The sequence below is a fragment of the Calidris pugnax genome, unplaced genomic scaffold (assembly GCF_001431845.1).
Source record: "Calidris pugnax isolate Ruff unplaced genomic scaffold, ASM143184v1 scaffold23, whole genome shotgun sequence".
Classification (NCBI taxonomy): Eukaryota; Metazoa; Chordata; class Aves; order Charadriiformes; family Scolopacidae; genus Calidris; species Calidris pugnax.
In genome coordinates, this window is record NW_015090772.1 from 613,419 (window position 1) to 636,783 (window position 23,365).

The 23,365-nt window shown below is 45.5% G+C and overlaps 2 protein-coding genes across 2 annotated transcripts in view; one reads left to right on the forward strand and one right to left on the reverse strand.

Moving 5' to 3' along the window:
- Positions 1 to 23,365, reverse strand: part of MYRIP (myosin VIIA and Rab interacting protein) — a 414,556-nt gene that overhangs the window by 376,017 nt on the left and 15,174 nt on the right. The gene's annotated exons all lie outside the window — the stretch shown is intronic.
- Positions 1 to 23,365, forward strand: part of LOC106887808 (transmembrane channel-like protein 2) — a 37,268-nt gene that overhangs the window by 6,313 nt on the left and 7,590 nt on the right. The window contains exons 6-17 of the mRNA XM_014941552.1: positions 363 to 515; positions 4,966 to 5,056; positions 5,946 to 6,027; positions 6,318 to 6,424; positions 8,696 to 8,794; positions 12,545 to 12,687; positions 14,170 to 14,317; positions 14,761 to 14,949; positions 17,346 to 17,525; positions 18,326 to 18,478; positions 19,824 to 19,952; positions 23,202 to 23,269. Coding sequence (XP_014797038.1) covers positions 363 to 515; positions 4,966 to 5,056; positions 5,946 to 6,027; positions 6,318 to 6,424; positions 8,696 to 8,794; positions 12,545 to 12,687; positions 14,170 to 14,317; positions 14,761 to 14,949; positions 17,346 to 17,525; positions 18,326 to 18,478; positions 19,824 to 19,952; positions 23,202 to 23,269 — 1,542 coding nt within the window. The remainder of the gene's footprint in view (positions 1 to 362; positions 516 to 4,965; positions 5,057 to 5,945; positions 6,028 to 6,317; positions 6,425 to 8,695; positions 8,795 to 12,544; positions 12,688 to 14,169; positions 14,318 to 14,760; positions 14,950 to 17,345; positions 17,526 to 18,325; positions 18,479 to 19,823; positions 19,953 to 23,201; positions 23,270 to 23,365) is intronic.

Sequence of the window (23,365 nt, forward strand, 5' to 3'; positions counted from 1 at the left end):
CCCAGCCCGCTGCTTCTCCCCATATCTTCCATTGTCCCCTGAAGGTGTGAAAAACATTTCTCCTGAGGCAGCTGTAGCCCCAGGCAACGCTTTTGTACCTGAAGCGTGGTCCAAAGCACAATGTTGGGTGAGTTATGGTGGGGCACAATCACCTCTTCATTATCCTGGCTGGAAGCAGCCTTGCCTGGAGGGTGAAGGGGCCACGCTGGCATTGCACCGAGTCAGGGGACAGCAAGGCACTGTGCCCACATCAGAGTGGGATCCCTGGGGGCCAGTTGTCCCATGCCCACCCCAAGCAAGACCTTCCCTCTAACTCCTGTGAGATCTTCCATTTTGTGCCCTTTCTTTTGTATCTCCCCCAGTACTTCCTCTGCTTCTTCCAACTCATCTGAGGAGGAGTCGCTGGCAGAGGAAGAGCTCGCGATGCTGATGGAGCAAGTGGAGCAAAAGAAAAAACTGATTTCCACCATGAGGAACAAACCCTGGAGGATGGTGAAGAAGCTCTCAGTGCTCAGGTACCCACCACACCCGGAACCCACATCCCTGGGGTCTTTGTTGACCGTGAGATGCACTTTGCCTCTCCTAGAAATCCCATTTTTGCTGCTGCTTCTGTAACACCCCAGTGTCAGAAAAAGCAACCAGCAGAGCCTGGCCAGCCTGTCTGGGTTTAAATGGTCACAATTAAAATGTGGAATTAGATTTTCTGTCTCTGTAACCAGAGAAGGGACAAGGTGCAAATCTGTTCAACTGATACCCATGGCCAGGTCATTCTACCCTTGTATTTAAAACCAAATGACTCACTGCTATCAAGCTACTTGTTAAAGCAAACTCTGTGCCCTGGTTTGCTTATGCATGCCCACTGTCAGACAGAAATCAGAGCGGCCAAGTGCCGTGTTACTTCACACTTTCCGAGACGGTGCTACTTGGAAAAAATATAGTATTATTTGCAGGGGTTAATGGAGTAAAGATAATTATCTCCACCCAGTCCACACTGAATGTGGGAACAATTCAGGCAGCTGCAGAGATCCTTCAGTGCAGAGCAGCAGTGGGCAGCGGGGCAAGGTTGACCAGGACCATTCCCACGCCAAGGCTCAGCATCTTGGGGTGCCCTGAGATTTCAAATCTCAGCTCTGTTGGTTAAAAATTACCCGAAACCCCTTTCTACCAAGAGAGCTTTTGAGATAGCATTGCAAGGTGTGCACAGTCCCACGAGGTGTGGGGATGTCCCCGCTCCGTCTTTGCCAAGAGGATGCTCAGAGCTGCAGTGACCAGGCTGTGGTGCTGGCAGTCGCTGTGGGTCTCTGCTTCTCTCTTTTACACCCTGAAGGCCAAGACCTGCTCCACCTTCCATTAAAATCAGGAGCCTTGAACATTGCCAATTATTTCTAAAAATCTGGGTAAAGATCTATGCAGGAAAACTGTATCAAAGTAGCTTTGCTAAATCACAGGCTCTGTAACAAGCCTGAGCTCATTACAAATAAAATCTTATGAACCTAAAAGTGCAAAGTTCTGCAAGAAAAGAAAAAAAAAGCTAAGCAGTATTATTTCTGACCTATTTGCCCTTTGCTGGCTAAAATTCTGCCTAGCATACCTCCATCCTTTCATCTTACCCCTGAGCCACGGCAAGCCTTACCACCATCTAATGAACCTAAATAAAATTGTTGCACTGCTGGTGCAGGGGTGTCCAGAAAGGCTGTCAGAGTGCTGCACATTCATTACGTATTTTGGCTGCACTAACTCAACCCTGAGACAAGAAAAGATTAGCCCTATTGCATGGATCAGGAATGTGAAACATAAGGAGAACAACAATCAATCACAGAAACACAACAATCACAGAAACACAACAATCACACTTTAGGCTTGCAAATAAAGTTGCAGGTGATTTTCCCAAGGTTATGGGCTGAACTAGCCAACTATTTCTACCAAGCAGGTATCTTCCCACAGGTTTAGGATTGCAAAGACCTCCCAACTCTTTAAACTTAATGCCTTCTCATGCTGTATCAGCAACATCAATATATGATATAATGTTATTCACACTCAGCATACTCTAACAACGTCTACCTAGGTTCTTTTCACTGCATTTCCCTTAGAAGCCAACTCTAAAACCCATTTCAATTTGCTGCTTGATTTTACTCCTGACCAGTACACACTCATTTCTCTGGCACCGAGATTATCCTGTTGGGCCAGTTGTATGTCTCTGATATTTATCCAGGGAAGCATTCACGGCAGGAAATCCTGCATCCTCTTGGAGTTTGTTTCACTAGAAAATGTTGGGTTTTTTCCTTGAATGATGCACCAGGAGAGAGAAGGTATGGCCAGGGTGGGAGAGCTCTGAAGCAAGATGAACAGGCGGGTTTCTGGTCTGTGCTCAGGGAAAAGCAGGGAGCAAGATTTGGGACACATCTCAGCGTGATCATGAGTGTTGTGGGGACCTGTTAGCTAGCTCTGGGTGGATGGGTGAGCTCTGCATGGTGCAGCAACATCACCAACAGGTAACAGCTGGCACCCCAGACACAGCTCGGGGAGCCCAAATCCCTGCCTTCACACGGGGAGGGCGGCACGGTGGCTTTCCCACCAGCATGGGCAGAGGTGAAAACCAGACACCTCTGCTGTTCCAACAACCCACTTGTTTCTTTCCCAACTAGGGAGGCACAAGCTTTCGTAGAGAAGTTTGAAGGAGCTCTGGGAAAAGGGAAGGGCAAAAAGTTGTACGCGTATAAGATGATGATGGCAAAGGTAAGTGCTGCAACAATGCCTGGGAAAAGCCTGGGTATCTGGATGTGCATCCAGCCCAATTTTGGTAGAGTTTAGTAACCCATATTTGGCGCACCCAGAACCCACATCCATGGGGTCTTTGCTGACCGTGAGATGTGCTTTGCCTCTCCTAGAAATCCCATTTTTGCTGCATGCTACTGTAACACCCCAGTGTCAGAAAAAGCAACCAGCAGAGCCTGGCCAGCCTGTCTGGGTTTAAATGGTCACAATTAAAATGTGGAATTAGATTTTCTGTCTCTGTAACCAGAGAAGGGACAAGGTGCAAATCTGTTCAACTGATACCCATGGCCAGGTCATTCTACCCTTGTATTTAAAACCAAATGACTCACTGCTATCAAGCTACTTGTTAAAGCAAACTCTGTGCCCTGGTTTGCTTATGCATGCCCACTGTCAGACAGAAATCAGAGCGGCCAAGTGCCGTGTTACTTCACACTTCCCAAGACAGTGCTATTCAGAAAAAATACGGTATTAATTGCAGGGGTTTATGGAGTAAAGATAATATGACCACCAAGTCCACACTGAATGTGGGAACAAGTCAGGCAGCTGCAGAGATCCTTCAGTGCAGAGCAGCGGTGGGCAGCGGGGCAAGGTTGACCAGGACCATTCCCACACCAAGGTTCAGCATCATGGGATGCCCTGAGATTTCAAATCTCAGCTCTGTTGGTTAAAAATTACCTGAAACCCCTTTCTACCAAGAGAGCTTTCAAGACGGCATTGCAAGGTGTGCACGGTCCCACGAGGTGTGGGGATGTCCCCGCTCCGTCTTTGCCAAGAGGATGCTCAGAGCTGCAGTGACCAGGCTGTGGTGCTGGCAGTCGCTGTGGGTCTCTGCTTCTCTCTTTTACACCCTGAAGGCCAAGACCTGCTCCACCTTCCATTAAAATCAGGAGCCTTGAACATTGCCAATTATTTCTAAAAATCTGGGTAAAGATCTATGCAGGAAAACTGTATCAAAGTAGCTTTGCTAAATCACAGGCTCTGTAACAAGCCTGAGCTCATTACAAATAAAATCTTATGAACCTAAAAGTGCAAAGTTCTGCAAGAAAAGAAAAAAAAAAAAGCAAAGCAGTATTATTTCTGACATATTTTCCCTTTGCTGGCTAAAATTCTGCCTAGGATCGTGTCTGATAACATACCTCCATCCTTTCATCTTACCCCTGAGTCACGGCAAGCCTTACCACCATCTAATGAACCTAAATAAAATTGTTGCACTGCTGGTGCAGGGGTGTCCAGAAAGGCTGTCAGAGTGCTGCACATTCATTACGTATTTTGGCTGCACTAACTCAACCCTGAGACAAGAAAAGATTAGCCCTATTGCATGGATCAGGAATGTGAAACATAAGGAGAACAACAATCAATCACAGAAACACAACAATCACAGAAACACAACAATCACACTTTAGGCTTGCAAATAAAGTTGCAGGTGATTTTCCCAAGGTTATGGGCTGAACTAGCCAACTATTTCTACCAAGCAGGTATCTTCCCACAGGTTTAGGATTGCAAAGACCTCCCAACTCTTTAAACTTAATGCCTTCTCATGCTGTATCAGCAACATCAATATATGATATAATGTTATTCACACTCAGCATACTCTAACAACGTCTACCTAGGTTCTTTTCACTGCATTTCCCTTAGAAGCCAACTCTAAAACCCATTTCAATTTGCTGCTTGATTTTACTCCTGACCAGTACACACTCATTTCTCTGGCACCGAGATTATCCTGTTGGGCCAGTTGTATGTCTCTGATATTTATCCAGGGAAGCATTCACGGCAGGAAATCCTGCATCCTCTTGGAGTTTGTTTCACTAGAAAATGTTGGGTTTTTTCCTTGAATGATGCACCAGGAGAGAGAAGGTATGGCCAGGGTGGGAGAGCTCTGAAGCAAGATGAACAGGCGGGTTTCTGGTCTGTGCTCAGGGAAAAGCAGGGAGCAAGATTTGGGACACATCTCAGCGTGATCATGAGTGTTGTGGGGACCTGTTAGCTAGCTCTGGGTGGATGGGTGAGCTCTGCATGGTGCAGCAACATCACCAACAGGTAACAGCTGGCACCCCAGACACAGCTCGGGGAGCCCAAATCCCTGCCTTCACACGGGGAGGGCGGCACGGTGGCTTTCCCACCAGCATGGGCAGAGGTGAAAACCAGACACCTCTGCTGTTCCAACAACCCACTTGTTTCTTTCCCAACTAGGGAGGCACAAGCTTTCGTAGAGAAGTTTGAAGGAGCTCTGGGAAAAGGGAAGGGCAAAAAGTTGTACGCGTATAAGATGATGATGGCAAAGGTAAGTGCTGCAACAATGCCTGGGAAAAGCCTGGGTATCTGGATGTGCATCCAGCCCAATTTTGGTAGAGTTTAGTAACCCATATTTGGCAAAAGAGATGGCAGGAAATCAGAATAAAGCTTCCTGGCAACATTAAAAAAAAATACTAGCCAGCTTCAAATCTATGATGATTACAGAAAGAACAGGGTAACATTTCCCCCCCATCTGAATCTCATTGTAACCTTCCCTGAGGTGAGGGAGGGTTTGCAGGAGCAGGGAAAAACACTGCTTTCTGGTTGCCCTCTCCAAACACCTTGAACCATGGGACAAGGTAGACCTAAGGACAAGACAGGCCGTACCTAACTCTTGTGCTGTCCCATGGACTCCTGTACAATTTCATCCTCCCCGTTAATGAGACAACAAGGAGGATGATGGCTGTGTTGTAAGTTTGAAGTTGGTAGCCAAGTTCCATGTTGTCATGGAGATTATACAGAGAAGTGAAAAATGGAGCCAGGCCTGAGATGATTAAATCAACGGGAGTTTAGCCACTGGTCTGATGAGGAAGGATTCAAGCTCACTATTTTATCTAATTAAATTTTGGTTTAAACAAAGTTGGCTCTGTGTCAATTCTTTCAATCCAGAGCTAGGTCTGAATTTTCTACCCCTATGTAATACAGTAAACTCATAGCACAACTACAGCTTCCCAAAAGCCTGGGAAGGTAAAATTCAGATAATGAATGTGGATGCTTGGGGGTGGGGGGCTTTTTGGATTGAAGATCAGACCCAGACCAGAGTTTTTGCTTTGGACTTCACACCTATTCCTGGCAGCGCTACGAAACCCTGACCTTAGAAAGCCCTACAGCCTCCCTCTTCGCTCCTCTCTGCTCACAGCAACTTTGTCTTGTTTCAGAAATGGGTGAAATTCAAGAGAGACTTTGACAATTTTAAAACCCAGTGCATACCCTGGGAGATGAAGATAAAAGAAGTGGAGAGTAAGTGGAATTTGCTGCGCAAAGCGGCAGTGAGACATTTCGTAAGACAGCTTTACCTTCATCCAAACAATGCTCCTGGTCCTCAGCCTCCACTCACCCTGGGCACCACTGCCAACCTAGGAGCACCCACCCTGGGCAGCTCCAGACTTTCCCATCACCATCAGTGGTGGGGACTGTTGGGAGAGCCTTGGGCAATATGCTGGGGAGACCTGACGGTAAAGGGGCCAGGTCTTGTTGAGGATGGTTTACCCCCTCCAAACTTCTAACCGCTACTTGTTTTCTGGCTCAAGGTCATTTTGGCTCCTCAGTTGCTTCCTACTTCATATTTCTGCGATGGATGTACGGAGTAAATCTTGTCCTTTTTGGGTTAATATTTGGACTGGTTATAATTCCAGAGGTAAGTGCTTAATTCTTCTTTCGGTAATATCTTGCTTGTTGCTTAACACAAATGTGAGATTAACAGCACAAACAAGTGTCTTACAAGGTTTAGAATGAATATTGGGAAAAACTGCTTCAAAAAAAGGGTTATCAAACATTGGAACAGGATGCCCAGGGAAGTGGCTGAATCACCATCCTTAGAGGTATTTAAAAGATGGGTAGACGTGGTGCTGAGGGACACGGTTTAGCGGTGGGTTTGGCAGTGTTAGGTTAATGGTTGGACTCGATCTTAAATGTCCCTGCCAACCTAGATGATTCTATGATTCTATAACAGGCAATTCTTTAGAAAAATGAAATGTATAAAGACAATTATTTACAAAGATCAACTTAGGAGGCTGTTACTGACACAGAAGCAAAAGCTGGATTGAAATCAGGAGACCTAAAATGCTATAAAAGATCCTGCCCATCCATCAGCTAAAACAGGAGCTCAAAAACCTAACGTGAGGCTATTTTTACATTTTGATTAAAGCGTAAAACATGATCTAGGAATCCTCTCAGGTACAAACTCAGGTCCACAAGAGCCATAAGAAATGGACCGTGCTCTGAAACTGATTAAGAAAACCCCCAAGACAGCATGAGACCTCCCCAAACATTTTCGTCACCGTTCTGCATTGCAAAAAAATCACACTACGGATGATGAAGTCGGACTGGTTATTCCTGTGCAATCACCAGAGCCACCAGCTGCAATGCAGTTTTCACTGGGCATGTTGAGTCCAGTTCTGACAAACCTACAGCTGCATGAGCTTTCGCAGTAGCAAGACTAAAAGTGAGGGTGGAAATCCCTTGTTTCTGGTGGACGATGCTACTGCCAGGACCCCTCATCAGGCTCAGGAGACCCTTTTTGGGCCCTCCAAGGGGCACAGCCCTGGGGCAACAGCCATGGCAGAGCCCCGCAGGAGGGGCTGTCAAGGGAAGGAGCAATTTCCCAAGCACTTTGCCAACTAACATTTGTTTGGGAAATATTCCTCTTCCATATTTCTAATTCAGATGATTCCCAAGGAAGAGTTTTATTTTTAGTTTTTTTTTTATTTCTCACAGTTCTTGGAAAGGGAAAAGGATCTCATAGTCAACTTTATATGATCGTTTATTCAAGGATTTTTTTAATGTAGCCATTACAGCTCTGGCTAAATTACTCATTGCAGTCCTTAAAGACTGTGCAATCCACAGACAGTGGCATCTGTTCTGTTCGATGCAGATTTTTATGGAGCAAAAATGCAGCACAGAGTCTCTCCTGAGGACTGTGCTTTTGTTCTCCTTAATGTGGTTGTTCACACTATCAAAAGTAAAAGCTCTGTTTGCTCCCAGGATGAAGAGACATAATCATTAGCGCTGAACAATACAAATGTATTTTGTTAGGAACTGTGCATATGGTAGACGACTAAACAGCTTTTGTCCTTAAAGTATGCATACTGTTACTCACTGCCTACTGAGCTGTTACCATACGGAGAGTAGCTGGACAATAAACATTTAATCATAAATTATTTTGAAATTAAATTACAAATAAGCGCTAGATGATGTGCTAGGACCTTTCTAGCCTAGGAATGCTAATGAGATATTTTGGTATGGGCACCAGAGTCTGCTTGTAGATATATTATTAAGTCTCTGTAGGCCTTGATGTTCTCTGTCTGGACTGCAGTAGCAGCTGGACGTGCTGCACGTCCTTCTTTGTGTGGTGCCATCAGGAGTGGCTATGCCATGATAGATAACTGTTCTTTGCATCCTTTTGCCGTAGGCTTTTTTGCCCAAGCTTAACTACCCTTCACCTCACCTTGAGATCATTTTTCAGTTCAAGACTATATAATACAAAATATACCGTAAGCTCGAGCCTGTGCTCTAGACTTCTCTCAAAGGAGGAGTCCTGCATAAACAGATAAAGCTAATCCCTTTATTGCATTAGACCCATGAAGTTCAAGCAAAGAACTTCTTGCTAAACTAAGGACATTTAAACCGGAGCCGGTCGTTGAGGGATACAGTTCCTTGGCAAAGTAGTTCCTGTGCAATGGATGTTACCAGGGAAAGGGAGCTCTTTGGATTATTTGGGTGAAATTAATTCTAAATATTTTGAAACTGCTGCTCTGGTATTAAGAAATTATATCTATATGTAAAAAAATCAACCAAAATTGAAATTGTGAAAACCACAACCAACCAAAAGACTCATTGGGAAGAAAAATGCTACAAACTGTACGCTGTGTTACACTACACATGCATCACTCTTATTAACATTCACCAGGTCCTGATGGGAATGCCATACGGGAGCATGCCGAGGAAAACCGTACCCCGGGCTGAACAAGCAACAGCTATGGATTTTTCAGTTCTTTGGGATTTTGAGGTAAGTAGAGGAGTGTTAATCATAAGAGATCTGTTGAATACTTCCAAAACCCCTTCAGAGCTTACTGCAGAACTGCAGGGACAGAATTGTTGCAAGATAAAGCAGCAATGAATGCACCTATTTCTACCAGAAGATAATGACACCTTCTGCCATGAAATCTTTGTGGATATCCAGAGATTTCTGGCCAAAACAGCACGTGCACATGTAGGCACCTGCATACAGATTTGAACTACCTCCATATACAAATCTGCTGGCTGGCATGTGTCACACATGCGTGTGTGCGTGTATACACACAAACACACACAGATTTCTCAGTGTGGCAGGAACAGAGATATACACTTTTATCCCAAAGGGGACATAGGGCATCCCAAGACAGCTGGCTAATACCCCCCAAGATTTAGGAACCCCATATCTTTTTATCTACACAGCATTTCTATCCACAAGAAGCCAAAGTTAGATTTTTCTATGAGCGTTAGTAGAAGCAGGTGACTATGCAAACTGCCCAGTAGCAAGCTTGGTACAACTCATTCAAACCACAAAGTTGCCCCATGAACTCAGGGAAAAAAAAAAAAAAAAAAAATCTTTTTTCAGAGGAAAAAATACCCAATAACTACATCTCTGCTGTATTTTAAATCTGTGTACAACAGTCTGTAGAAATCTGTATCATCATCTCCCATTCATAATGTAGAATGTTATTCTGAAAAAAAAACAAAACCAAAAAAATGTTTATGCACAATTTTTTTGCTTCCAACTAGAAAAGGTGGCCAGCACGCAGGGGAAACACAATACCTACTCCAAACCAGGCAGCCAGGTGGCCAGTTCAAGCTGTGGACCCCCTTTGCAGGCAGGAAGCATCTTGCCGTACCGCTGAATTTGCTCATAGACTTGGGAAGGAAATCAGTCCCCATGTCCCTGCCATCCCTGTTCCCCTCAAATATGCACGAGCCTGAAGCTGGACCCAAAGACAAGCACTTGCAGAAGCTGGAACCAGAGTTTAGCACTTGGACCCAAAGGGAAAGCCTCAGTTTCCAGCCACCTGCAAGCACTTGGCTGCAACCCCAACTCAGACCCCCCCTTAGATACTCTTTGCCTTTGAAGATTTAAGGCCAAAGAAATTAAGTGGTTTTAGGGGATGGCCCAAAAAAGAAAAATATGTGTGTAGGGAATGAAGAGATTCTGCTGTGGCCAATACCTTGGGATCTGACTTTGAAAGCTGCTTCTTGGGGAAATATTTTTTAAAAGTGTGTTGTCACTAGCCCATGTATTACAATCGTGGGACTTAGTCCTTCTGTGATAAACCCCATCACAATTTCCTTAGATAATAAAATTACCAACAACTACTTTAACGTAAACCAGATTATTTAAATTAATTCATTAATAAGGCTTCAAATGTCCAGGAATCTGACAGGGCCAGTCCTTCGTTCACCTCCCATTTTAGAATCACAGAACTGTCTAGGTTGGAAGGGACCTTTAAGATCATCTAATTCAACCATCGTTTTCTGCTGAGGATCCCTTTAGCTCTTTCTCTCCCAGCACTGTCACCCACTTGCCAGAATCCCAATTTCAGAGGCGGCACTTTGAATAACATTGCACTGAACAAAAAGCTCATTTGGGGCATCAGACTGTAAAAATATAAGCAGCAGCATTTAAACTCATTAATCCAGAAAAAAAAACCTAAAACCAAAAAAAAAACCAACCAAACCAAACCCAAACACCAAAACAAACCCAAAAATTTCCCTGCAGGAACGTTGCTGAGCTGCAGCTGCTGATTTTAGGAGAACACAAACTATACATGTATCAGTAAGGAAATTTGCTCTTGGATGAGACTGTACCATTGCATGAAGGGCTGGCTACCATGACCTGCCAGTCTCCTACCCATGGCATGGCATGTACATCTACCTTCCCCTGCTGTCACCGGGGGCTTGATCCTCTGAACCCCTCTGCCATACAGGTCCCCATCCCGTACCCACTCCCCTTGCTGCTTGACACCAGTCACACCAGCTCAAGTATGGGGCAACAACGTGCACCTATACCCTCTGCAGCCAGAAGATGTCAAATTAAGCCCTTCACAGAGGCTTGCCCTTTGAAAACGAATAGATGCTTATTCCAGCACGGGCCACAGGAGAAGTGCAATGGGGAAACATATTTCAGAGCGGGTACAAAATGAAGAGTCAATACCATCATCCTGAAAAATACATTTCAAGAGAGAGGAGCCAGGGAAATGTCTGCTTTGGCAGCAAGGAGGTCACGTCATGGATTTCTAGAGGAGTAGAAAGGAATAAATCTCACTTGGACACCAGACACAGCATCTCACAAATGGAGTTTAAAGAACATACTGGATGATGTGAGTAGAGAAACTCATTTTTCAGCCCCCACCATTTGATGAATCAAAAAGGCAAAGGTTTGGGATTACAACCTGAGAACAAAAAAACTTTCACTGGCACCTTCCAGGAGCATCATCTTTATATTTTACGAGGCTTTTTTCATTACACCTCCCCAACACACATTACAGATAACACGTTACAAGCCCCAGGCAGCTGTGCCATGGTGTGCCAGCCACAGGCTCAGCACCACTGGCAGAAACACGTCCAAAATTGCCCCGTGTCTGTACTTCATGCAGGGTGAACACGCAGCTCATGTGGCACCCAGGGATACTGAGGTTTTGTATTAGGTAGAAAGGAAAAACCTAGCACTTTGGGGAAGCTTAGCCTAATTAATTAAACGAGAATGGTCAAACAGTGGAAGAGAGGTTCTGAAGAGAGGCTGTGGGATCTCCATCCTTGGGAGATTTTCAAAACTCAGCTGGGCACAGCTCTGAGCCACAGCTAATTTTGAAATAAGCTCTAGCTTTGAGCAGGGGGCTTGACTAGATGACCTCCAGAGGTCCCTTCCCATGTAAATTATTCAATGTCTCTAAACAAGATCCATTACACAGCCTCTGATATAAGCTTCAAGTTATGTCTCAATCTCACTCTTTCCAAAGGCTTGATCAGAGGGGAGCTCGTTCAGCTCCCATGGCCAGACTGATTAACCATGCTAAGGACCTGAAAGACTACAGCCAAAAAATAGAGAAGTACAATATGCAATGACACACATCAACTTGGATGAGATATGACAGAAACATAAGGAGAGATTGCTAGCTAATGCAGATTGCTTGCTGGATTCCCAACAGTTTGTACAGCAAAAAATACACCTACCTGAGACAATGTGGTTGATACTTTGTCTTGAGCTCTGCTTTCCATAGGAAAGTAATGCTTTGATCGTAGTCTTTAGTTATGTTTTCTCTGCAGGTGGTAGCCAGTAAAAGGAACTAACTCTGCAGGGTACCGAGCATCAGCTGCCATCTAGCTGAAAGGAAAAGTTTCATTTCATGGTGGGAAACCCCTTCGCTAGAGCATTTCTACAAGATATGAGTGTTTGATAATGACTTAGAAAAACAGGTGGGCTACAGTCAAAAAGAGCAACAAGGAGGTTTTTCTGGGAGGGATGAAACAGTGATGGATAATAACTGCACTTTAATTTTCAGCCAATATCCCCTGACGTGCCCTACCTCTTCTTCCCTCTCTTTAGGAGGATAAGCTCTTAGGATGATGGCTCTCAAAGGTGACAGAGCAGCAGTCAGCTGAGAAGGAGACACTAAAAATTATTTCAAGTTGCTTTTCCTTGGTTTAAATCTTCAGGTTTTTACCAGGAACCTCTTCCCTGCAGAAGCACAGCTTACACAAAGGTTTGCTTTTGCTTTTCCTCCAGGGCTACATCAAGTACTCGGCGCTCTTTTACGGCTACTACAACAACCAGCGGACAATTGGCTGGTTAAAATACAGGCTGCCGATGGCTTATTTCATGGTTGGGATCAGTGTCTTTGGCTACAGCCTTATGGTTGTTATAAGATCGTAAGTACAGCTGGCATTTTCCTCTCTGCAAAGCCCACCCAGATGTGTCTCACAGCTGGGTTCCCCTCCACGGGCACAGCTCATGGCTCGGTCCAGCCTTGGCTGGATGGCAGGGGGAGCATGGAGGCTTTGTGCCTGCTGTGATCACTCACTTGGCCTCAGCATCCACCTTCCCTGGTTCTGGTGGACACCCCGGGCAGTCCCCTGCCTCAGCCCTGTGCTCAAGTGCATTATCTTGAACCCTCCCACCTCCTTCTCCAGCCCTCTTCTACTCTGCATCACTTTAACCCTTCTTCTGATATTACTACAAGGCTGTCAAACAGGTGGGTTTTTGTACATGAGGGAGGGTTTTACTTACAGTAAATTTCAAAAGGCTCCTTTTCCCATCCTTTTGTTTTAAAAAAAACATTCCTCAAAGCCAACATAAGTCACACAGATAGTGCAAGGGGTACAGGAAATAGCCAAACGCTACCAGACTACTTTTTTGATGAGTCCCCAAACAAATCAATGGAGTTTTTAAGCAGGGTCCCAATGTCCATGCCCCTGGTGCAGTGACCCTGGGCACCAGGGAGGCCCCTGCAGCATCCCCAGGGCACCAAGGATGCAGCAAAGGCACCTCTCGCTGCTGAGACAGTCTCTGCAAAGCCAAAAATAAACCCCTCTGTCTCTCTCAAAAGGCCACACCATGCAAAGGTTATCCTTCCTTTGCAAGAAAGAATAAGCCCATGGATTTGTATCGCTCTCCAAACAGGCCCTATTGCTGTGCAGCAGAAAGAGCCTCTTGAGCTTTTGGCTGGAGTGGGACATGGGGATTTGCTGTACATTTGCCATGAAATTGCAGCATCTGTTGTCTCACCTTCCTTGAGGGACTGGTGCTGGGAACTCTAGTGGGAGTTACAGAAGGATTTCAGGGATCAAATAATAGAGAGGGAAGAGCAGAAGCCATATCTGCTCCTCTGCTGATTAACGAGAATAATCCTTTTTCGCTCCCTGCATGGTTTGCTGCGAGCTCTTTGGCTCCAGCATTGTGCAGCTACTGAAATCTCACAAAAACTTTGTGTTGCAGTGGGTGTATTGCACAGCACCAGTGACTTTTGACTAAATTTAACTAACTGAAGGTAGCTATAATCATATAATGTACCCCAGGTCCCAGAAGCCCTGTAAATAGAATTTCTTCATGAATTATCTGATGGAAGCCATCCTTAATCTGCTTTAATCACCTATGCTAGATTTTTTCTACATGACTGTTTCTAATACAAGACCTGTATGCTCCTGAAGACCCCTTTTGACAGCTCAGTCCTCCTTCAACCTGAACCCCCACAGCACGTGCCAGACAGTCACACCCAAACCCCAAGAATGGTCACTCTGCTCCTTCCTTACCCACCAGTAACCCAAAGCCACCAGTGCTGTTTGCAAGGCTGAAGGACACATGGTGGCTCTGTGAAACACTCCCTGACCTTGCCACCACGTGTCCTTGCACAGGATGGCTCGCAATGCCAACGAAAATACAGCAGACGGGGACGATGACAACTTCATTTTCAGCTGGAAAATGTTCACCAGCTGGGACTACCTCATTGGCAACCCAGAGACAGCAGACAACAAGTTCGCATCCATCACCACCAGCTTCAAGGTAACCCTAACCAGCATTTCTCTGTCTGCTTCTGGGGTTGCTCCCAGTGCCTACCCGTAGCAGAGGTTGAAGGGGAAATCTGAGTACCTGTATGTCTCCATATGACCAAGGTATGGAGATGAACCACCACAGCTCCAGCTCCCATGCCGTAGGTCAACCCAACAAATTTTTTCAGATTTGAAAAAATATCTGGTTTACTTCAGAGCACAATTCCCCCACCACATTCCCTTGGGACATGGCTGACTGTTTGCCATTTGGCGTTTTTCAGTCAAACCGGGATGCCTGTAGGAAGCTTTGTTTGAGCTTAACACAAACTCCCAAGTTCAACATAGCCAGGATAGCACGGGATTACATCTCATAGGGTGGAAAACCATCCAATGTTGCCTTAGGCTCGGTGCTGCAAGGTACGTTCTCCCATTCTGTGAGCATTCCTGTTTTTTCAGGAGTCTATTGTGGACGAGCAAGAAAGTAACAAGGATGAGAACATCCACCTGAGGAGGTTCCTGCGCGTTTTGGCCAATGTCCTCATCATCTGCTGCTTGTGCGGGAGCGGCTACCTCATTTATTTTGTGGTGAAACGCTCCCAGACGTTTTCCAAAATGCAAAACGTTGGTTGGTATGAAAGAAATGAGGTAAAGAAATTTTGCTTCCAGTTTTACCCCGTGATAATTTGCTCGGACATCAGCACAATAATTGCCACAACCTCAGGACAGTATCCAAGGCAGAGGGATTCCCTACCAGGGTCCAGAAGTCCCCTTAGCTGGGAAGCACATTGGTCTCAGTGACAGTTTCTAGGGCAATTTAACAGCTCCTGCAAAGAGGGGAAAATACTCCTACAATAAATCACAAGAAGTCAATGGGCTTTCAGCACTTACATCACTGACCATTTTTTAAAGCATCTACCTCAAGCCACATATCAATGTTTACAAATTGTGTTGTGCTAGAAAGCTCTCCAAATGTTAGGAATGCCCATGATCAGACATAAGGCTAAACTCAGATCTTTATCATCCATCTTGAATAACGGGAATAAGATTTTACAACCTGCAGAAAAATTTCAGTTGTCAAAGTTTTTGTGTGTCGGATTTTGGAATGAGAAGTTTAAATCTATGTTTCAACCTATGGAAAGGCTTAATTTCAATGCATACTACATTATCATGTATTTATATATCAAAGCCAAATTACAGTCAAAGCCACGCATTTTTATAATTCCCTCAGAAAACATTAGCAAGACAGCACTTTCTCACAAAAATGGTTTGATTTATTTCAGTGAACCTTTCCCAAAGAAAAAAATCCTATTTTAAGAAAAAAAAAAAGTTAATGTCTGAGATTTTCCTGGTGATAAATTGAGATTTGACTATATACTATAGTCCTGGGTACTGTTCCCTCTCCTGAAAAGAAGAAAAGCAGGGAAAGCAAGACCTGTGAGTCAGAGCCTACCAGTGGCTACACAGGCACAGTCCTCCGCAGGCCAACGGGCACCATCAGGCTATAAAATGATAGAATGGTTAGAGTTGGAAGGGACTTTAAAGATCATCAAGTTCCAAACCCCTGCCATGGGCAGGGACACCTCCCACCACACCAGGTTGCTCAAAGCCCCATCCAGCCTGGCCTTGAACCCCTCCAGGGATGGGGCATCTACAGCTTCTCTGGGCAACCTGTTCCAGTGTCTCACCACCCTCACAGCAAAGGATTTCCTCTTATTTTCTAATCTAAATCTCCCCTCTTTCAATTCAAAACCATTACGCCTCGTCCTATGGCTCCACTCCCTGACAAAGCATCCCTCCCCAGCTCTCCTGTAGCCCCTTCAGACACTGGAAGGCTTTCCCCAGAGCCTTCTCTTCTCCAGGCTGAACAACCCCAGCTCTCTCAGCCTGTCTTCATAGCAGAGGTGCTCCAGCCCTCTGATCATCTTTACGGCCATCTGCTGGACCCATTCCAACATGTTCTTGTCCTTTCTATGTTGAGGACTCCAGAGCTGGACACAGTGCTCCAGGTGGGGTCTCACAAGCGCAGAGCAGAGGGGTAGAATCACCTCCCAGCGAATCTGTAAAAATGATAGAGCCTACAAGCCATGCCTGAGCTAACACTGACTTGCCAATTGACCACAATACAGCTTAGCACCTCCCACCATATAGAGGAACAAAAATACCACTAGGAGGTATTTTCTTGAGCTTTAAACCAAGTCCTTGATGTGCTTCCGTTCAAATCTGTAATTGCTTATTGCAAAAGCAAAGGTGCTGAACGTGGAAAATAAACATTAGCATCGACTAATCATCTCTACACACACAAGCCAAGTCTTGTGCTTCCTCCCAAACTAAAATAAGAACCTTGGAGCTGATGCAAGCAGTGCTATGAGGGACTCGAGGAACCTAAATATTCATGAGCCTGGGCTGACAGGGAACAAATTCTTCAGAGCTCATCCCTTTGAGATAACAGCCAAAGTGCTCCCGCAAGAGCAAGCCATGCAACCCAGCCCCGGGTCTGACGCTGTGCTGCCTGCACACTAAGCAAAGCCAGGAGCTGAGCTTGCTTTGGAACCCTCTCCTTTAATAAATCCTTCTGGAAGCTCCAACCAGTTGCTGATGAGTTGCCAGCAGCCCTCCCTCTGCTCTAAGAAAGATAGTTGCCATTGACTAATGCGGCCTTCCAGTACCTGAAGGGAGCCTACAGGAAGGCTATGGAGAACCTGTTTACAAAGGCCTGCAGTGACAGGACGAGGGGCAATGGCTTCAAGCTGGAGGGGAACAGATTTAGACTGGAGATTAGGAGAGGGTTCTTCACTGTGAGGGTGGTGGAGCACTGGAACAAGTTGCCCAGGGAGGTGATTGAGGCCCCTTCCCTGGAGATATTCAAGGTGAGGCTCGACGAGGCCCTGGGCAACCTGGTCTAGTTGGGGGTGTCCCTGCTGACTGCAGGGAGGTCAGACTAGATGACCTTTGGAGGTCCCTTCCGGCCTGGACAACTCTATGACTCTCTATGACTCTATGACTATGCTATTGGGGGTAATCTTCTTTTCCTCACGTGGCAGGTTGAAATCGTGATGTCCTTGCTGGGCATGTTTTGCCCTCCCCTGTTTGAAACCATCGCTGCGCTGGAAAATTACCATCCCCGCATCGGGCTGAAGTGGCAGCTGGGGCGCATCTTCGCCCTCTTCCTCGGGAACCTCTACACCTTCTTGTTGGCTTTGATGGATGACGTCAACGAAAAAGTAAGAGCTGAGCCGAAAAGCCCACGTTCCACTAGCCCTGCCAAGAGCCAGGGGGGAGCAAAGCCTACCCCAGCAGAGACAATCACCCTCTTCTCCCCTCCCTGACCCTCCCCAGCACCGGCTGTGATGCTCTGGGGAGACTCACAACCAAGAGGGGCTGCCAGAGAGACTCTTACAGCCCAGAAGAGACAGTGGTTATTGTCTCCGATAATCACAGCCTGTTAGGATAACACAATTTTTTTTTTTCTCCATCTGACACTATTTGCAATTTCTATTAATGCAGACCCCGAGGATATAGTTTATAATCCTTTTCCCCTGCCCTCCCCTCTCTAACATTATCCTGCATGTTGCGGGCAGATAACTGCAGGGAAGGATAAACGTCCAACTAATCTGCAGGAAAAAATGGGACTGTTCTAAGCTGAGAAGAACTGGAGGAATCAGGGCGGTTTACTCTGCCCCGAAAAAACGATGAAGAAAGCGAGGAAGGAGAACTGGGTGGAAGCTCCCTCTGCACACACTGGTTTTGCAGGAGGCCTGGCTCCCCAAAAACTCACAGTGCCCCGAGCTGCTGTCAGTCTGAAGGGGCTGCTGCTCCCCTGCTCCTGGCAAAAGGGAAGGGGTTTCTGTGCTATTTGCCTTTCCCACGACAGCACTGCCATTCTCTTGTCAGCAAATGCTTATATAAAGTATAGTAACTGGTAGGGAGGATGGGGAAACACAACACCCTTGGGTGTCTCCAACCACATCCTCTGGGGCCCCCTTTCCTGACATTTTTGGCCGGGGGGGTCTCTTCATTGCAGCTGGCTGAAGAGGATGTGGTGAAGAACATCACGCGCTGGACACTGCTTGGCCACCACAACTCATCTGCAGGCAACGGCAGCACCGCCACCCCACCTCCCCTTGATCCTGCAGACGTGCCCAGGGGACCCTGCTGGGAGACAACTGTTGGCATTGTAAGAAATTCATTATGTAGTAAGGCTCTGGGCTGCTTTGGGGTTGTTGTTGATGTTTTTAGCATTTCCAGACTTGACTTTTTTTCCTCGCAAAAGGCATCTCCTCTCCTGAATCTCGCATAAAGTATAAATCCTTGGCCGCAGTTCTCAAGCTGTGGTGGTGAAATTCCCAGCTAGATGTGCCCAGGGCATGCACAGCTCTGTGGCCTTTTCCATGAAGGGCAGAAGAGGCTGGGTATTCTGCAGCCATGCCTGCATCATGCTTTGGTTCAGATCACGGCTGATTCTTCCTTTGAAGGAACCTCTCTTTGCCACTTACTGCTCCACTTCAGTTCACATTGCAGGGAAGCTTCAGAGCATGTTGGTAAAACCCAACCAGAGGACACGCACCAAGGGGACTCATGACACCAGGGAACAAGAGCAGAATTAGGCAAAAATAATCTCTCTGGAACGGACACAGGGTGGCCTTCAGGTCTTCAGAGTTTCACCCCACAAACCCACCCTGCAACCTTCCCACTTTGGGCAACTTTCAAGATGGTCTGCAGCCAGACTATGCACCACTTAAAAAGCAAAAGCAGTTATTTATTGGCTGATATAGATAGCTATGGCTTAACCAAGCTACAAGGCTATGCCTTAGTGTGTACACTCAATGGGTCTTCACCAGCCAAGCTGTTTTCAGTCAAGAGAGGAAAGACCAGCCACCGTGGCTCCTTGGAAGAGACTGATCCTCACTGCAACTGAGCTGTCATCCTCCAAATCCTTGAGGTTCTTCCCCCCCCTCAGACTTTTAAACCTTTTCTTGTCAGCGTTTTTCCTTTTGAATCCTTGGGACATCAGCCATCCCCATCCTACAAATCTTACTTCTGCTTGCCGTTTTACCCTTCTTGTCTTGCACACCTCTCCACACTTCCTCACAGCTCTTGTTCACAACTTAGCAAATTCCTCAGGAGACCACAGGAAGGTTATGGAGCTGAGCTATAGCAGAGCTCTCCACAATCAAAATTACCCTTGGCATATGCATGTTTTACACCAGCATCACTGCAGCATTAACATTCTGCTCACATTTTACATGTTGCCACAACATACAGCGCAGTCAGCAACGCTAACAACAACTATCAGGGTTACCAGCTCTAACAGAGCTCATGGTTCCCAAGCACAGAGGTAAAGCTTGGGCACTGCCAAGTGCTTGAAAACCAGCAGAGAGTTTTGCTCATAGCATGCCTTTCTGAAGGCTACTGTCAGACAAAAGACAAATGGCTTAATAAAAAAATTAAAAAAAATGCAATCCCAAATATGCTACTGAAATTATAGGAGCTAATTGTTTTTTCCTTGTTTTAAATTGCAGGAGTTCGTAAGGCTCACCGTGTCCGATATCCTGGTGACCTACATAACCATCCTGGTGGGAGACTTCATCCGAGCTTGCTTCGTCAGATTTATGAATTACTGTTGGTGCTGGGACCTAGAGGCTGGATTTGTAAGTCAATGTCTTGTAGCTGGGAAGATAGAAGTGATTTAGGACCATTTGTTCAAATGCTACAGATTTGTTTTGAATTATTCCAGTGGTTCTCTGGTCTTGCCTGATAATTTAGTTGGCGTAGGTAGTATCTGCATCACTTCTCTGCATCAGTCAGCTTCATCCCAGAAAGAATCCTACAAAAATACATCTCTCTCCCACCTCAGGCATTTAAAACATGAAGTTAAAAAAAAAAATTAATCTGATCTTCATTCATTTGTTATAACCTCAAACCTTCTATACCCCTTCTCAAAGCCCCAGACCTTCCTGCTCGTTGTCCACCTCACAGGCAGTAGTGTGCTTTACTCACAGCATCATTTTCTGATCAATGCTGGAAGCTGGTGCAACTTCTGCTGCAGTGGAGCAAGGAGCATTTCCTTCCTCTCTCCTGTATGCACAACACACAACAGTGCTGGGCTCTTTGGTATTCATAAAGGCTGTGTTACCAAAGCAGCCAGTAGTGGAGCTGCACAAATACAGCACAAAATAATGAAAAGAAGAAAGAAGAAAAAAAAAGAAATCCATTGTTTCACATAAGAAGTGACAAAACCAGATGGATTCAGGGAGAGATGGAAATACCTGGCAAGAATACAATTATGTCAGTGCACCAGCTGCCTACTTGCCATACTGGAAGGGTTTCCAGAAAGGGTCTGGAGAAGAGCAGAGGTGGGCTTTGCAGGTGTCTACAGGGGCCTGGTCAAGCAGGGGCAGTCAGGGCATAGCAGGCATTTTGCTGCTCATGGACTTTTTGGCATTTCTTCTGGGGGAGGCAGAGGATACTTCCCAGGGTGGAACGTGGGATTTTGGAGCTCAGAGAAAACCCCGGCAGCCAAGCAGCACGCAATTGCTCCCACTGCATGTGCTGACAAGACACAGCTTTGCTGAAGTTTCTGGTTTCCTCCTCCTCCTGGCCATTTCCTCCTCTGACTTCACTAGCTGCCTTTGATTTTATTTTATTTTTAATATGCTTTCCTCAAAACAACCTTTAGAAATACCACATGGGGTTTTTTTCATTCTTAAGATCTTCATTGTACAAATAGCTGGAAGCCTCTTCTGTCCTACAGGCACTTCTTGATGTATAAAAAAATAAATAAATTTCCTGGACATCCATCCTCCACCTCTCCGCCAAATTTAAAAGAGCTGCTTTAGGGCTTATTCTGCACCTCCCTCTCTCCTTTCCTGTGGCGTTCAGCATCAGCCCAGCCAGGCTGTGAGATGATTTTGCACTGAGAAACAACCCCCATGCAGTATCTGTCAGGGGACGACCAGACTGACATGCTCCAGCAGGTCATTTTTTGCAAACGAGGAGTCCAACCCAGCCTTTATTTATGAGGACTGTTATTTATTACTAACATTTATTAGTAGCGTCAAGTTGCAGCCCATAACATGGGGCAGCACTAGAGGGTTTGCACCCTGTGATCTGGCAAAGGCAAAATTCTCCTTTCATGCCAAGCAGCTCCCGTGGTAGTAATAGAAAGAAGAAAGCACCGTGGGCTTCCCTCCTCTTTTTCTCCTACATCTTTAGGAGATTCACCTATTCAGTGTATTACTCCATTAGTGCTCAAGTAGAGGTTGGGATTTTTATTTTCCCCCCCGGCCCAGGAATGAAAAAGGAGTGAAAGATGGTTTAGCCTTCTAACCCAGCCTAGCATGGGCACCAGCACAACTGTACACGTGTTTTTCTAATGCATATAGTGGATAAGTCTCTTGTCTAACCCAGCCTTCTCACACAGAAGTACTCCAGGCAGAGGACAGCAGGCACTGAAAGTTGCCTTTGTTTTCATGGGAGACAGAAGCCAATATTAACCTCTAGCTAAAGATCTGAAGCAGAAATGGACTGGAATAAAAAGAACAAAGAAAATAACGTTTGCACCCATCCCTTCCCAAAGCTGTGAGCAGTCAGCTAAGCAAGGCTCTTGACTGGGCTCCTTTTCAGTTTTCATCATAGAAGACAAGCATCTTAAACCTCAACTTTATGAGCTGCTGGCAGTATTAAGTACATGCAAATTGAGTGAAAAACAGACATGCTGCACGGGGCATTTCAAACATAAATCATTTCTTAAAAACGTGTTTTCTGCATTTCAGTGGGGGAAAAAAAAATAATGTTTTTTTCAAGAAAATGTAGATGAAAAGCTTTATACATATTTCAAGCTGCCAAAAAAAGTAATCTGAGTTGTGTGTGCACAAAAGCAGATAAATGTAGGAGAAACAGCAGGTTCACCACAGGCAAGTCTACCAGGATAATAATTTATAAAATAACAAATACTGTCAATAGATTAGGGCAGCTTGTTTCTGGGTCTCCCACCATTAACACCCACACCAGATAAAATACAGCTTTATATGGAGTAACCTAACTACTGGCTAGTACAGAGCGAAATGGCATCACCCATCATTTCTTAAAAACGTGTTTTCTGCATTTCAGTGGGGGAAAAAAAAATAATGTTTTTTTCAAGAAAATGTAGATGAAAAGCTTTATACATATTTCAAGCTGCCAAAAAAAGTAATCTGAGTTGTGTGTGCACAAAAGCAGATAAATGTAGGAGAAACAGCAGGTTCACCACAGGCAAGTCTACCAGGATAATAATTTATAAAATAACAAATACTGTCAATAGATTAGGGCAGCTTGTTTCTGGGTCTCTCACCATTAACACCCACACCAGATAAAATACAACCTAACTACTGGCTAGTACAGAGCGAAATGCCACCAGATACCCATCAGGTCATATATTCCCTCATATTTCTCTCCCTTTGCCCTCTGTTTCTGCCCCCCAGCAGCCCGCTGCTGCAAGACCTGAGCACATGAAAGTATCTGGCGCAGCATTTGCCCGCCAGCTCATCATTATCACCTTTTAAACATTCAATATTTCACCAGGGTAGAACTGTAATCCCGTAGCCAGGCACACCAGCTGGAGTGTAAAACCCAGTCCCATGCCATGGCTCCTGTGCCCACAGCTGGTTATAGATTAGTGGGGAGAAGACAGAAACACAGAGCAACTCTGAGCACCTCCGTACACCTTTCCAATTTTCAGCAAGCCAAGAGAGAAGCAGCAGCTCAAATTTTGCTTTCCCTGTGCTGCTGATGGTCATTCAATTGGAATGAAAAGGAAGAAATCCCTTCCTACCAGCTTTAAATAAGCATCCTCATACCCAGCAGCAAACAACAGCTGGTACCTATAGCCACAACAAACTCTCCTTTCTTTCCCCATGCAGCCATCCTACGCAGAGTTTGACATCAGTGGCAATGTTTTGGGTTTGGTCTTCAACCAGGGAATGATTTGGTAAGATATTTCCTCTATATTTTTTTTTTTTTTTTTGGGGGGAGGGGGTTGTTCATTATTTAGAAAACCTGCCCGGAAAGTTAGAAATCACAGAAT